Source organism: Rhipicephalus microplus, chromosome 1, assembly GCF_043290135.1.
Source record: "Rhipicephalus microplus isolate Deutch F79 chromosome 1, USDA_Rmic, whole genome shotgun sequence".
NCBI lineage: Eukaryota > Metazoa > Arthropoda > Arachnida > Ixodida > Ixodidae > Rhipicephalus > Rhipicephalus microplus.
This window is the reverse complement of record NC_134700.1, coordinates 237,224,132-237,241,107: the sequence shown is the minus strand read 5'-3', so window position 1 is coordinate 237,241,107 and position 16,976 is coordinate 237,224,132. Positions and strand designations below refer to the sequence as shown.

Sequence of the window (16,976 nt, the reverse complement as noted above, 5' to 3'; positions counted from 1 at the left end):
TTTTGGGACGTTAAACCCAACACATCAATCAAAGATGAAAGGGTTTATAGCTTTTAAAATTAACCACTAGACAAAAGTTTCGCGTCGCGTAGATTCGGACAATAGCTTTCAATTCGATGTCTCAAATTCATTAAAAAGCAAGCCCGAAAGATGTAACCCTACTAGTCCAGTAAGACCAAACGTTACTCATCATTGAGACTATCCGCACTACAGGACAGTCGTACAGATTAGCAAAGCTCACACAGCGACAGATAAAATAGCGAGAAAACCATACGAGCAACGGCAACTCCGGAAAAGGAGAATGCGACACTGCCAATATCCGTCACCACCATTGTCGGCGAGAGAGCAATATCAGTTTTCCGGGAGAAAAATGCGCAAAGGACGGGAAAGCAATCCCTTCTTCGCCGCCGGGACATAAGTGCAGTGTAAAAGTGCCGAAAACAAAAGTCGCGAAGAAAACTGAGAAATTCCCTCCTTCCTGGTTTCGAAACAGCTCCGAGCGCCTCTATTGCAGTTGGGAGCGATGCTGTCGCAATTATCCGAAAACCTTTAAACCGCTGGGCATAGATGTGCCCAACTGGACTACGGGCGTCGCAGAATCGCGAAATTAAATCGCAAACTTGCGCGGGCTGGCGCGTGCGTCTCGAACGACTATTGGAGCCTCGCTAAAACTATTCCCGAACAGTTTGAATTGATGCGACGTTTATATCATTAAAGTGTCGTCGAAAGGGGGTCTTTCGCGACGCGTTAACCTCCGTGCAAGTGCCGCACAGCCCAGGACGCGGCGTAGGGACTATATAGCTGCAGCCGGCAGGCTGCCCACTTGCAGAGTTTGCGTGGAATTTTATGGTGGCGCCGTTCAGGATGGAATGGCGGGACCGCGCAAAGTTATCTCATTAAAAGGACATTACCTTAGACTTCCTTCTATGGCTGCTCTTCCCGGGAAAAGTCGCTGATCGCAACTTTTAGCCGGAACGAAGCCAACTTCGACGTGGCCTTAAGCCTCTCGTGTTTATATTTTGCATGCAACTGTTTTGAACTACTCTGAATAATTAAATTTTAATGCCTCAGCTCCTTGTTTGTTCTTTAAGAGGCTAACGTGCTGATATTAAATTAACAAGATTTCTGTGCGTCGAATCCAGCGTTTCGAAAAGTTATGTCCAAACAAGTGCGTCATAATGCCTTCTCCAGTGCACACACGCTTTTCATATAAGCGTAGTCACGACACACACGCGCACACACACACACACACACACACATTATATATATATATATATATATATATATATATATATATATATATATATATATATATATATATATATATATATATATATATATATATATATATATATATATATATATATATATATATATATATATATATTTAGCAAAGTAAGAGGGGTCACTTTAGGGCTTTTATTAAGGACTGAAGCCTTGTATTTGTGCTAGGTTATACTAATATTTCAGTAGTGAAGAGGGGTTGCGTTATGACTTGGAAAGTTGGCAGTAATGTAGCCTAACGCAGAAAAACGAAACATTCGCTGTACGTGCCACTGAAACCGAGGTGACATTCGTTTCAATTAACTTAATGAAGAAAAAAAATGTTCTTGGGTAATTTTCAATAGAAGAAAAGCGAGGATGCTTTTTCAATTTCACGAGAAGCCACCACACAAACCTAGATGGGATTCGCTTGGGCAATACGAATGTAACGCGTTAGACTGGATCGTGTTTGCATGGACCGATTCAAAACAAAACAGCACTGCTCGTAGCATCTATCACTTCTCATTCAGGTGCATGTTTAGGAAACTGGAAAAGCAATAGTTTATTTGTGTCTTTTCCCCCATTCATACTCAGTGAGCGTAACTGCATTCAGAAGTTATGTATTGTTTGAACAGTGATCATTTTAAGCTTTTGAAAGACATTAGCACTCGAACAGTAAGCCTTTTGTGTGTGTGTGTGTGTGCGTGTGTTTGTGAGTGTGTGTGCGTGTTTGTGCGTGTGTGTGCGCGCGTGTGTGTGTGTGCGCGTGTGTGTGTGCGCGTAGATTCACTAGGTGAGATCAACCTTAGCAAGCACTTACAAGTCCTGTGGCTGTGAAGTTGCTTCGAGAGTTGTTAAAAACCCGGCTCCACCCACCCTGCCCTCTTTTTCAATAACGACAATACGCTGAAAATTATGACTGCGGTATGACGGTGATCGTGCCAGGAATACGTTACATTATGCTGCAGAAAGTAGTACTCAGGAGGAGGAGGACAGGTGGGTGGTTGGAGTAGGGCCTGTTTGAACTTTAAAGCAAAGAAGACGATAAAATACAAATAAAGATGACAGAATGCGTAATTGCGGCCACAATACTTACTTCATTTTTTTTTTTGCGTGAGGCTTACGTGAAAATAAGTCCGACTCTTAACTGTTGTGTCACATTGATAAACTTATAACGAAACAGCCCTGCGGAACGTATCTATATATGGTCCTTTCGTAGTAGGTTTGCAGTAAAAGTACACTGCCCATTACAAAGGGAAAACTATCAAGCGTGCTAGTAAAGGGCAAACATTTCATATGCAACGAAAAAATTGAGGCAACGACAACAAAACTTTAAAAGAAGAAAAAACACAATGCACCAGGTTATCATGTTTCTAAAATAAATAATGGACGGATGTTAACTAAACGCATTTAATTGCGCAAGCGAGGACGAAACAAAATGAAAGACAAGGTGTCCTCTCGTTAATTTTTTCACTTGATCAATTCAAAGCCTAAACTTACAATGACACCGGAAATATAATGGCTCGACAGTGTAGAAATAGTCTATGCCTATCGATAAAAACTGGACTATAAAAAAATAATATGACAATTCATATAGCGGAAGTAAAAGCACCACTTATGCTCATGCGTAAGGGGTTGAATTGACACCGATAGAATGTTGAAGCTGTCAGGTTGGAAGTTAGTATTGCGTTTGTCCGTTGGCGAGAATGAAGCGTTAGCTGTGAATTATATTTTGTTCGTAAAAGGCACTCGACCCCGTCGACAACACTTTCCATCGGTAAATTTGCCGGTGCCAGTTGGGAAAACAACAAGTCATAAATTTCCTTTGTCTATGTTCCGTACGCGAAATCAGATTTATTCCTGCCGTCTTAAAGTGAGGCTCGGTTTCTCGCCGCACCGCAAAAGTAGGCGTTTGCGTCTTCTCTCACTAGGAACACGAAGCAAGGTGCACGCCCCCCTTCCTGTCAAGCCAGAGAAAAACAAACAAAAGACCAAGTGCTCAACTCACGTTATTATTAAGCCTCGCTTTTTAGGCTTTTTCTCCCTGGGACGGAAAGAAATGCTGTCCGGACGGGCGTCTTCTCTACCGGCTCGTGGGGCGAAGCATAACTGCAATGCTCTTGTGAGCTGTTGCACGGCTATGAACCGTACCGCGATCAGAGGCACAACATCCGATCCGCGCGCACAGACATCAACAGCTGGCTACGCCAGCTATGCGGCGATGGTTGTAGCGCATAGACCAACCGTGTCCTCGCAGTCTCAATCGCGCTAAGCAGAGGAAGGGGGCGGTGCGAAAGTCGACGGCGGCGTGTCTCGCTACTACTGCTGCGCCACCGGCAAACGCGAGCAGCACAATCGTATAGTCCAGTGGCGCTGCTGTTTCTTCCCATCTTGATGCTTCTATCCGTGCAAAGAAGGGGGTGGAATGACGCTGGCTTGTTTCCGAAAGCAATACCGATCGCTGCTTTTCCAGGAAGGGCCGAAAAACAGTGCGCGCAGAGTAGAAAGGAAACATCGGGAACGACCGAGAATTGATTTTTCTCGTTCGCGGAGCATCAACGGTGAGTGCATAGTTTGACTAGGCGATCTTTTTTCCACTCTTGGCTTCGTTTGCGACAAGGTTGAAAAGTATATATATATATATATATATATATATATATATATATATATATATATATATATATATATATATATATATATATATATATATATATATATATATATATATATATATATATATGCATCGTCCAGAGTAGTAAGCGGACAGAATTGTTCAGTGGTCTGTTCGTTTGGTTGTTTGTGTGATAGTGTTTCTCTAGACTAAAGTGTCTGACACGATGATATTTCAGGATAGAGAGGTAAATCACGAGGTGGTTGGTGACTACACCCTTCGGGCATCGCTCTTTCAAACTCAGAAAGAACGACGAAATTGCAGCAACGTTTTAGGTGGCTTAGTAAAGAAATAAAGATAGCTTCGATTTTTGAAGTAGTCTTATTGTTTAGCTTCGCTATTTATATTTATTGCTTTCGGGCACTGTAGCAGTGCTGTCCTCGTTTCACCCGGGGCCAGATTTTTGCGCTGAAGTGCTGCGGGCGAAGTGATTCAACGTTGAATTCCGCGCCATAGACTCACACTCCCAAGAGCAGTGAATGACAGCGAGTGTGCCTGCCTTTTAGGGGGAAAAAATGCTTCTGGAACCGCGCAGAACCTTTAGAAAACACGAAATCCTGAACGGGGATGCCTCGTTTCGATGAAGGCGAAATGCCAGAAGGTGGTATGCTGCGATTTCGGGCCATGTTAAATAGTACCTGGTGGTTGACATTTCTAAAACCCTTCGGCGACGGTGCCCCTCAAAATAGAAAGGTTTACAATACCGTAAGGCTAGGATTGCAGGCGTTACTTAACGGGAGCGCGCAAGAAGCTACAGTGAAAGACGCACGCGCAACGCAAAGTTTTGCGTCATGCTATTCTAAAATTCTTCGAAAATGTCGCAATTTCGAGACGTGAAATCCCAGCCATTATTACCACAAATCCTCGCGTACCGTGTAGCCCTCCTTGCTCGAGTGACTTTTTATCATTCCATGTCAAGTAAAATTAAAACTAGGTGTCAGCTTTCATGTTTTATTGTGAAGAATACATTCGTATGACAATAAGAAGAAGATGGTGGCCTTGCATCTTATTGCATGTAAATAAGTATTGTTAACTATCATGTGACGACATGTACGCAGTCTCTTAATGCACTGGCATTGCAACTTGACGTCTACTGTGACAATAACGCGTAAAAATCATGATTGCACAACGTTGAAGTTTGTGCCGTTGTAACTAGAAAGGCATTTCGCGCATCCACGTGACGTCATGGGCACAGATTTCTAACGTGCTGGCGCTCCGGTATGGCGGCTTGATTGATGGCACTGAAAGGCGCATACGGTAACGCATACGTAAGGGCGGCTTCTATAACCACCCACAACTGAAGTTCACTCCATCGGTGCAAAATGATTCGACCTGTTAGCCATGTGTTTCCAGTTACAGTGATTAATTTCGAGATAGATCAAAATACAACGATGTAAAAATAGGTGGGCCACGGCGGGGTTAACTGGTCTTGTTACAGGAAATACTGTATCGGTTTTCCTTTATTTCTGACGTCGAAACGCAAAACAGGATCAATAGGTTTAGGGTTATATTTGACAGCAACCATATGATCACTGATGGGCACTCAGTGAACAGTGCACGAGCGATTTTCTTTCGCCTGCACGAGAATCGCGGACGATGCCGTCACGATATGAACTTGGGACATCACGCTAAGGGGCGTAAAGCTGAGGCTGGCACCAAATGCAGTAGAATATTGTTGAAGCTTACAATAACTATTGTTTCATTTACACAGGGACGAAGAAACATGCGAGCTTTCAAGCATTTAAAGTAAACTTGCACCCCGCCGCAGTGGTCTAGTGGCCAAGGTACTCGGCTGCTGACCCGCAGGTCACGGAATCAAATCCCGGCTGCGGCGGCTGCATTTCCGATGGAAGCGAAAATGTTGTAGGCCTGTGTGCTAAGATTTGATTGGTTGATTTGTGGGGTTCAACGTCCCAAAACCACGCTATGATTATGAGAGACGCCGTACTGGAGGGCTCCGGAAATTTCGACCACCTGGGGTTCTTTAACGTGCAAATCTGAGCACACGGGGCTACAGCATTTCTGCCTCCATCGGAAATGCAGCCGCCGCAGCCGGGATTTGATCCCGTGACCTGCGGGTCAGCAGCCGAGTACATTAGCCACTAGACCACCACGGCGGGGCATGTTTCCTCGAATTTGGGTACACGTTAAAGAACCCCAGGTGGTCGAAATCTCCGGAGCCCTGGACGTTAAACCCCACATATCAATCAAATAAAGTAAACTTACAGGAAAGCCTATCATCCTTCTCTCTTTTTATCTTCAATAAAAAGAATAAAATACAAATACAATTGGGCCTGCCGCAGTGCTTGTACTTCTACTAGCTTGTTTCCTTGCTTCTTTGTCAAAACAACAAATAAACATGGACGAGAAACCGTCACCCAGTGTACGATCGATATCGCCCTGCAAACATTATCGAGGTCAGCGAGAAGAAAATACCGTGAAAAAAATAGCGCCTACTCAACGTAAGGCATAAAGTAATAAAAAAGAAAAGACAGTTTATCGTATATAAGGGGCGTGGACAGTGGAAAAGGGAAGTGGGACAAAACTTACAACTCATTGCTGCTGCTGCGGCTGTCACGCAACAGATTATAGCACACGTCTGACAGGAACACAAAGAGCGCACCGGCATCGAACGCTGTCGTTAGTTGTGCCGCAGTGTCGAGAAGGAAAGGAGGGACCGAGCGAGCTTTGTCAATACAAGTTAACTTACTGGAAACTATCACTTAACAGGGCGGTGAAAGTCTGTGCCACCGAAAAGGAAACACGAATAGGGCATGACAATAGTTTCCTAACTTAACGTCCGGATCGGTCAGTTCGGTGAGTACTGCCATGCCGATGTAATCGGAGCTCATGCGAATAAATGCCCTGAATGCAGTCTGAAAGATAAGGTGGACTACGAGGGGTCGTTTATCTGTTTGAATGAACCTTAACGAAAAAAGCAGCTAATAATAGGGCTAATAAGTGATTAGGGGACATTAATTATGCTGTTTTAAGGGCAGTGCAGTTAGTGGGATATATATGTAAGGAAAGTAAAGAGCGTGAAAAGACAACTTGCCAGCGGCATGGACCTAACCTGCAACATTGAGATAACGTGTCCGATTCTCTACAAAGAGACATACGGCGGCGTTCGTCTTCTGATGCACTTTATCGGGTATTTATGTGTGTGTAATGCTGGCAGTGTCAGTTAACATTGCGCGTAGCTATGACGGCGATTTGTGTGTGCACATAAATACCCTATAAAGTGGCTGAGAACATTACCACCATGGTAACTAAATTGGTGGGAGCGTCGGCCGTGTTATCCAAACGGCGGGTAGTTGTCTTTTTGTCCACATTAGCATCTATATCCCCATTACTACGGTAGACTTAACACAGTACAATCACAGTGTCCTGTAGTTTTCTTGACTTCAGTATCTGGTGTCGTCAAGATTGAATGCATTCTGTACTTGTCCAAGAGCCGTTCAACTAAGGGCGGGTGTGGGAAAGCTAGCGCTGGATCGTAACATTTAAATCGCAAGCTGCATGATGTGGGGCGAGTCAGCGGACACTCCGAGGATGTGAATACGCTTCGAGACTACGGCAGCCCAATCTTAATGCGGGCGAAGTTCGAAAAGGCACCCTTCAACTTAAATTTAGGTGCGCTGTAGAAAAAAAAAAAAAACCAAGGTTTTCAGAGTCACCCGGAGCACTCCCCGGTCCTCCCCCCTCTCTCTTGATATGGCACGCCTATATTAGTGACGTTATTCTTCCGCACGTAAAGACCACCAGTTTATTGTTTGCGGAAAAAATAAATGGTGATTGTAAAAGTAATTAGCGGATATATGCCGGTAGCAAAAGAAATGTATAAAAGTTTCGTGCATTCTATATTTTTTATTGCCTACAATGCCGCTTACTGTATCACCAAGCAAATTCAAAATACTAACTTCCAATATCCCCTCATTCCTGAAGAACAGGCTGGTAGTGTGCGCATTCGAGTGGTGCTTGACCACCTGCTGGTACCCTTTCGCACGCCTCTGAACCGTAGGCGAGTGCAAAGCGACAATGTAATTAACGAAAATCGACTGCACGTGGCACACACTTGAGGCTCTCGCAGTGAAATGGCACACTACCGTTCGGGAGGAGCCCGTTACCATGCCAGTATAGCTACGTAACGCGAAAACGATGTGCCGAACTTTCCTGCTTATTTATATGGGTGCAGCTTCCAATATCAGCGATCGCCACTGTGGGTCAGCATACGACTTTATGTGTAACTGATGCGCTGAAACTTTACTGTGTCGCATGAGGTTGGGCGTGGCATTTACGAATTCGTACTCTCGTCTCCTTGGAATGGCGAGCACTTCGGCATGCAACATCTGCGCCTGCAAGGAACGCTTGAGCACATTCTATGTCATTGCTCCGCATACCAGACCGAACGACGTATTATGGAAGCCAAGCTCTGTCAGCTGGATTCACGGCCGCTTACAGAAGAGAAGATCCTGGGACCTTGGCTGACGGCTTCCCATACGCGCAAAGCCACGAAAGCCCTCTTGTACTTTTTAAGGACCACCAAACTTCACGACCGCTTGTGAAAGAACTGCGTGAGGCCGTTCTGTGTAGTCTCGAGCTGACTATTTATGCTTCTCTTTCTTACTCCTTTTCTGTCTCTTTCCGTTCTATTATTCGCCTTTTCCCCCACCCCAAGTGTAGGGTAGCCAACCGAGCCAAGCTTGGTTAACCTCCCTGCCTTTTCTCTCTATTTATCTCTCTCTCTCTCCTCCGTGTTGGGTTTGTTTTCCGTACTGCATGCTAGCGTTGTCGGAAAGCGACCAACAGTCTCAACTACATAAATAGGCTGCAAGCTATGGCCTATTTTCAATTAGTACTAGGTTGCACGACCTGCCTGAATGCAACAAGCCTTTTTATTTCCCAATATATCATATAGATCACTTACCTCACGATGCGTTGGCCCAATCAGAAACCAAGTGGTGAACGTGGACCATGGATCCGTCATGTTGTACCAAACCTGCGTAAGGGTAAATAACATTTTAAAGTAAACACATTGAGCTGATAGAAGGTGTCTTGAAACTGTAAACATTAAATTCAGAAGCGGCAAATGTCGCTATGTGTATACCCCCTACAGCAAGCGAACAAGCCTGGCTGCTACATAAAAAAAAAGCAGTGATCGAATTATATGGTTATAGAAGTTCATTGTGAGCACTGCCCTGATAATATAGAGGCAGAAGGCAACGGGCAAGAACAGTATAGTATCGGCTCGTGGTTGAAGGATGATAGTCTGTTCACTAGTTTACCATCAATGATCGACAAGTGGGCTGACTGGAAGTGATCTGTTCTAGAGAGGGGCGGAAACTGACTTGGACGCAGGCAGACGGCCGGTACAAATGCCGAGGGCTTTCCGACAATGCAGACCTTTTCATAGACGGCATAGACGGGCTGCACTAAAGAGGCGTGACCACCCCAAATTGCACTGCCGAGGTTGTAACGTTAGCATATGTATATCCCCTTCTAGAGCCCAGCATGGGGGCGTTTTCTTTCTCTCTTGAAATGGTATGCAGAACACAGCTGTTTCCCCACGAGTGCGTCTAAGACATAGTACCCACAAATATTTCTTTCTAAACAACATGATTCTTTATTCCAGACATTCATATGTGCCCTGTTTATTTTTTTGCCTTGAATATTGGTCCACACATCCACAAGAACATGGCTGCTTTCCTTTGTGATCTCGTCGTTTTATTGCAGCTCAATGAATTGATACACCTCCAACAATTTCAGCACTTTTTTCTGTATAAGAGATTTTTTGTCTTGTGTCACAATAAAATGCAACTAGAAAAGAACAACTTCACAAGAAGTTTTGTACATATGGAACTTAGCAGGATGAACGCTTGTTTTAAGATTGAATAGTGCCGGCAAGCGAGAAAATCTCATCTTATTCGAAGGCACTGTTTCTTTTTTATGTAGTAATGCTTGAATTCCAGCCGCAGGAGTAATATTTTACCACAGCAGGCACATCAAATAAGGGGTGTAAAGGGGGTGGATATTCGTAAATTGGTTCAAAACTACGCATGCAGTACATCGACTGACGCACCAGCGCTGCGCATATTCTCAAGAAGGAATGCACGCGATGCGGTGTGCGCCTTATCGAGTGTACCATATTTATAATACACTAAGCTTCTACTCAAACATGTAGGATATACTGCGTTTGGAGTCGCGCTAAACATTCCCGAACTCCTTGAAAACATTGAATTTCCCTATAGAAAAAAAAAACATGAGTGTGCTAGCAAATTATAGATGACGCGCGCTGCTATGTCATAACGATGAGTGACACATCGTTGAAAGAAAAGGCTGCACCTATAGATTTTTCAAGACAAGAGTAAAGCGATCCTTGCGAAACCGCGAAAGTGCTTTTCGAGCATCGTGTTGAATATTCACTCATTTTCCGCCCATGACGGGGGTTGTTTGACGCAACTTTGCTGCACTTTCGGATAGTTTTCCTTTCAGAGTTAGTTTTATTTTTTGCGTATAGGCAATTTCAGAAGGACGAAACGTCACGTCCCTGAGGCATGACTAGAAGGCTGAGTGCATTTGGAACGAACATATCGAGTTATTTCTTTTGGTCGCGTTACGATGATCAAACATGAAGCGTTTCGCGAGTTTGAAAGAGGTACGCTTTCAGTTCAATGCAAAATAAAAGTTGCGTACTTTGAGCGCTTCACTCGAGATTTCCTATTTCATGCAGAGAGGGGCTCTGCGGGGAACGTGCAGACGACATGTGTGCTATGCTCCAGAACCCCGGAGTGCATAGTTGGAATGCGATGCTCTGCGCAGTTCAGAGGGCTTTTTTTTTCTTTTGGCTCCCTTTTGTAGAGGTATAACTCGAGTCAGGTGGCGCTGACAGCTACGAAATAGAAACGTCTGTAGAGCAATAAGCAGTTTGAGTCAGCCTTCATACACACTCTTCAAGCGGATAATACATGTTCTTCCAACAAAAAAAAAATGAAATGGGGCAGTTAAATAATTTTGCGAGGTAATATGTGTCCTGGTAAAATTTGCCTATAGAGTTTTCTGCCGTGGTGCATAACTCGGGGGCTAAGGTATTGCGTGGCTGAATTCGAGGGCATGAGTTCAATCTCTTGCCGCTGTGGTCACTCTTAAATGGGGCGAATGACAAGAACATCCACGTACTTAATTTAAGTACGTTTTAAAAATGTTCAGGTGATAAAAATTATTATTTGGAATCCCCCGATACAGCTTACTTCACAATCATATCAAGGTCCTGACTCGTAAGACCACAAAGTTTCAATTTTTTCGCCACGTTGAAGCTTCATAGCACTTGAACATGGTGTACTCCTGAAAAATTATGGACCACCTTCCTGAAGAGAACACTGATGGGATGCAAAGCAGCAGCGGTGCGCACGGCGTTGACCCGGTTGAAACTGGCGTTGACGCCGGTGCTGGAAGAACGGTTTGAAGCGATACTTGTTATGGCATTTATTCGAGTGAACATTTGTTTGAAAAGCAAAGACATGAAAGGCGGTTTGGGTTTTTTGTGAGTTTTATCACAGATAAACGAACCGAAAGGGTGTCTCAACTCGACGTGAGGGCAAGCGTTGCGGGTGGTGGAGAGGGTGAAGCAAGATAGAAGTGTGTTGCAAGCAGGTGGAGGAGCCAGCAGATGCGGATGCTGCGGCGAGTGTGCTGTGGGTGAGGGAGAGAGTGATGTCAGCGTGCACCTGCGAAGGAAGCGTGCGAGAGGAGCGTGGCGTCAACGCACAGCTGTGGCGTGACGTACTTTGCACCACTCCAACACCTGCGGTGAGGGGAGTGCATTGCGGCACATTCGTATGGACGTACGTACGTTTGGCGTTACACACGTGAGTCGAAGAGCTGCTTCGCATCTAAAATAAAAATGAGTACTCCCACCATTGATGGAGGTACTGGTGTACATTTCCCTACCTGTGGTTCACCGTTAACAAGTGGTGACAATCAAGTAATGCTCTAAATAAATTCGACCATGACACACTCTTTTTATAGATGAGTGTGGCCGAAGTAAATATTCATGTGAATAACACATGAGCATCACACTTGCTAGCCTATGAAAAAACATGCCTTCTATAGTGTTTTTAAGCCAGTTTGAAATTTTAGAGAGGCCCTCTCACAACAGCATTAGCTTTAACAAAAAACTGTATTTTACCTTGTGACAATATTGAGAACATTGAGCTTATGAAATGCGCCTTTTTTATCCCTATTAGTGAGAGGTGTCGCTTCTAATACATATATACTTCTAGTATGAGACCAATAACACTGAGTCTATTTTCCTAGCTGCATTTTTTGTTGACAAACGCTGGGAAATTTAAGGCGTAAACTATAACGTGTTCAAAACGAAAAAATAAAATACAATAAAACCCATAATAATGTTGAAGGCAGGCTTCTGTGATTGTCATACAGGAGTCGTTAAGTTGTGGTGCTTACTGTTCGAACCTAAGTGGTTCCACCGCTATTACTTTTCGTGCGCCATGGTGAACTTGGCCAGAACTGGCTAGCTCAAGTGTGTTTGGTCAAAAGAAGAAGAAAAAAAGCAGCTCGCCAAGTGCATTAACGGATAAAAAATGAACAATGAGTGATGTCAGGAACATGAGAAAAATGAAAGGATAGAGAGATAAATTTGCCAGCTAAACGGCTCCACGGGCGCAGGTTGACGGAAATCCCAGGCAGCAGCAATGAAAGAGGAGTCTTGAAAGAATCGATACCTCAAAGAAAATTCAATCGGGCGTCTTGGCAGTATAGGAGTAAGCTGAAGGCTTGCGTGGAAAGCTTTTTGTGCTGCATCAAAGACGCATCGAGAGGCACGTTGAACACACCAGCGGTCGGAAATGCCCACGCATGCAGGCTGCGCAGCATATTTTGCCGCAGCATATTTGCCTGTATGCAAAGTGAATTTGTCAGCGTAGGAGGCCGCGTCTCGAAAGCGCTGTTTGAAAGCGTCCATTCAAATGTGGCCGCTTTCTATTCTGCCGCATGAGCTTTCCGCGCAAAGCCGCAAAAGCGCGCACATAGGTACCTGGCACGCCTCTCTCTCTTTTGTTTTTCGTGTTGCTGCGATTGTGCGTACGGTCAGCTCAAGTATTTGTAAATCAATTCACGTATGGCTGTTGCATAAGAAGTGCCATACATATGATCATCGCTCATGCAAATGCTGCTGTATGGGAGAAGGACAAACCTTTTTAATGCCTTGTCACTGTAAAGTGTCAATGAAAAAGACCAATAAAAAGAACGGGCTGGCCTGAACCAAACGCACAGCACGGTCACAGCGAAAGCGGAAAAAGCGGCCTTTTATTGCCTTTATTAAGACTGTTTGGGTAACTGCAACATGCACGTTCGGGTAACTGCTACTGCACCATAAATCATCATAATGTTTGTGTGGTAGGGACGCATTCACTATGCCGTCCTTTGTCCTCGGAAAAGCGTGGAATTCGCTAGTGACTTGCGAGAAATTTTTCGCAATTTTTTTTATGCTGTGGCTAACAACGATGAAGAATTATGCCTAGCGCTATTGTAATGGGATTGTATCATTAGACGACCCACTCGTTACGCAATACGCATTGTGTGTCACGTGGTTGAGTCTTAGCTGTTTTGAAGAGCTTTATCACACACAATAAAGCGATTGCCTTCCCGACATGAACCCTCGCTATGGTCAGTTTGTAACGGAGGTTCAAACACTCAGCTGTAGAATACTGGGCTAGCAGCACGCAGGTGACCCGGGTTCGAATCTCATTGTGTTTTTTTCATTTAGCGCGATAGGAGTCACGGACACCGGCGGCGGCGGACAACTACGGTACGTGCCAACCGTGTTTCGATTTCATAACAGCTTTCGCTGTAAAACGGCTGCCACATACAGAGCGAGCTTGATGCTTTCACGTTGAGATGTCGTGCGTGAAAACACTTTCACGAGTCTGTCAGGTCTGGCTCGTGTCAATAGATAGTGAACGGCATAAGTATGTTGCTTCCCGAAATCTGGTTAGGCCAGATATGTTAAATGTCAATAGTACTACCGCATCCTGATTACCTACCCTCCCTAACCTCGCTCACTCGGTGACGTGGTCACCCACCCACCTCCCCACCCACCCGCCACCCACATATTTGCTCACTCACTCACTCACTCACTCACTCACTAAATCAATCAATTAATCAATAAACCAATTAATTAATTAATTAATTAATTAATTAATTAATTAATCAATATCAATCAATCAATTGATCAATCAATTGATCAATTAATCAATCAATCAATTGATCAATCAATCAATCAATCAATTGATCAATCAGTCCAACAAAGTTATGGGTTTTGAGAACATTCTTAGGAAAGGTAGCAACACAACCAGCACGACATGCAAATAGATTACACGAAGCACTGTGCAGCGTCTCCTAATGAAGGAGGCGTTGGTCTGGGTGCCATATAGCTTTTTGGTTAGCCTACTCTTTCTAACCAGGATTCCTCAACTGTTCTACGGCCAACATCTTCTAATCTCGGGAAGAAGTCTCAACCACGTCAGCACTACCGTTCTCTTTGCTTCGAGAAAACGAAAACAAGAGCAAGTATTAGTAAAGCAAGAGAAATAGAATAGGACGAAATAAATTGATTGTCCTTGGCAGATGTGATGACATACAGTGAAACAGTGAATAACTAATTTTTTGTTTTTGTGTCTCCCGCAAGGCATTTTAGCGGCAGTTGGTTGTCCCGCCACACTTGATTGCGAAACTAACTTTCATTCTTTCTATAAACTGGAAAACGCCGCGTTTGCTCCCAGAAAACGCCTACTACAAGCCACGGCCGGGCCGCTGAATCAATACAGAGAGCAAGGGCGATTCCTTTTTGCCAACTCGGTGGCGAATCAATATAGCAAGACGCGTAGTAATGAATGCCACGGACGCTGGAAGTCGGCCACGCGAGAACCGAATAAGGCGAAACAAACTCGAGTGCAAAGAACTTGACAGACGGTCCGTACGTGAATAGTAATGGAAGAAGACGGGAGCGGGCGCCGCAATTCTGCTTTTTCGTCTACATGCCTGACCCTCCCACCCCCTCCTGTGCCTGTCTGAATTCATTATTCTTACCGAAAGCGGCCGGCACTGGCGGTTGGCACAACGCGGTGCAAGCCGCGGAGGAGAGAGAAAAATACGCGCTAATGGTGACCGCGCTTGGCCTGCAGCCGCCAATGATTCACACAGCCTCGTGCACTTCGGGACATGGCGTGATGGTCCTCGTGCCCGCATGTAAGCCGAGAAGAATATACATAAAATGCCCCGGCTGTTTTTGTGCGTAAATACGGTGGCCATCGTGCTCGAGTGGCGCACCTACATTTTGTGTGTTCAGCGGTTTGGCTGTTTGTTTGTTAGTTGTAAGGCCAGCGCGAATGGTGCCGCCATCGAGTTAATGGAGAATGCCCACTGTTTCAATTACAGGCCTCGGCTTTTTTCATTAATATGTAATTCAAGACATACGACTCTGTTGTACATACATTGGTCGTTTAACTGTCCTTGGTTCATGTGCTAATGGGTGGCAGCATTCGTATGTGCTAGTACCAGTGAAATATGACAGAAAAGAGAAAAAAAATTTGAATATAGCAACTCCAACTGCCCAGTAGATTTGATGTGGGGTTTGAGAGCTACTTCGTTTTGCCCATGTACGTTTGAAATGTCGTGTTTTTTTTTTCGATGTATTAGCCTTCCCCCTCATTTCACGTAAGGTGACCCCATATACTCAATAATAGAGCGCCTGCCGGTCGTGCTCGTTCACTCATATATATACATGTGGCTGCGCCATGGCAACCGTCAATAAACGGGTGGCAAACCAACTGCACTTATATACATAAACTATTGCTGGCTGCACCAATCCGAAATATATTTTGCCACGCAAAGCGTTATATTAGGTTAGTGACTTCCACCTATTTGCTTAAGAAATTGTACTGTGGATATGTCAATATGGTTGATTGGGCGAGTTGGTAATACATAATTGTTTTGAAATAAGAGTGCTCTACTGAGACGCCAACAGTCTCTGTTTTTCTGTCCTGCGTCTAAGTAGTGCGCTCTCATTTAAAAACAATAATGTACTGTGGAGTGCTGTAACACTCAGAATCATTCCATGCATTATTAACGCGACAGTGTTAGAGATCTCGTTTCGCACACTTTCTGGTGTCGGAGGCGACTGCGACGGCCTCTTCGAATGTCAGCGAAAAAGCGGAGTCTGCGTCCGTGAGCGAAAATTTCGATAGCGTTCGCCCTACGCCGTCGTCCATACTTAACGTCGCAGAAAAATACTACTAGGGTTTCGGTGATCTACTGGCCGGTGAAAAAGACTCAGAGTAAAACTTTCTCTCTCTCTCTCTTTCGTGTGCATGCGTGCGTGTCTACACGCGCGCGGATACCATTAACACGTACAACTCTTGAAGGCGAGTGTTAAGTCCCCCTGCCCCTTTTATGTTGTAGCCAAGTTGGGTAATGCAACTGTCCTGTGGAAATTTTTGCAGTTGCTTATGCTTTGCATCACGTGAATGTCTGACAGTCAGCTGGCAGACATGTTTCAACAGCTGGCTGCATGGTGTACATTCATAATTTGTTTCGCCGTTTTGCAAGTACGTTACTGTTGCACTTTTCAGAGTCATGTATCCCATTCTTTTCCATTTCTTTTTGTGATGCTCCCCTTACTCAATGATCCACGAGGAGCCTGTAAAATAGTTTAAATAAATAAATAAATAAATAAATAAATAAATAAATAAATAAATAAATAAAAAAATAAATAAATAAATAAATAAATGCTCAAAGGAATTGCGCCATTCCTTTGGGCAGTACAATTCTAGTGTAAAGGTTAACACTAGAAGCCTCAAAACAGGTGTGCAGCTCTGTCAGTTTATAGGCCGCGGGGACAAATCACTGTCTCCACTAGGCGACAAACAAAGTAGCTAAGACATAACGCCGCACTAAATGTACTTAAACATACAACCTGCAATTGGACTATTGCGTGAATCATAATTTTATCATGAACTTATTCATC

The 16,976-nt window shown here is 44.3% G+C and overlaps 2 protein-coding genes across 4 annotated transcripts in view; one reads left to right on the top strand and one right to left on the bottom strand.

Annotated features, from left to right (window-relative positions):
* The window catches only part of LOC119159497 (ADAMTS-like protein 5), a 167,547-nt gene that overhangs the window by 55,198 nt on the left and 95,373 nt on the right, over positions 1-16,976 (bottom strand). For 2 of the 3 annotated variants that reach the window (XM_075891650.1, XM_037412275.2), the window contains exon 2: positions 8,862-8,933. The gene's annotated coding sequence lies outside the window, so the exon portion shown is untranslated. Of the gene's footprint in view, positions 1-3,271; positions 3,513-8,861; positions 8,934-16,976 lie in introns of those variants that run through there. The other variant, XM_037412276.2, reaches the window with a different exon arrangement.
* The window catches only part of LOC142767097 (uncharacterized), a 290,153-nt gene continuing 276,736 nt past the window's right edge, over positions 3,560-16,976 (top strand). Inside the window, exon 1 of the mRNA XM_075868322.1 lies at positions 3,560-3,824. Within this exon, the coding sequence (XP_075724437.1) occupies positions 3,689-3,824 (136 nt within the window). The 5' untranslated portion in view covers positions 3,560-3,688. The remainder of the gene's footprint in view (positions 3,825-16,976) is intronic.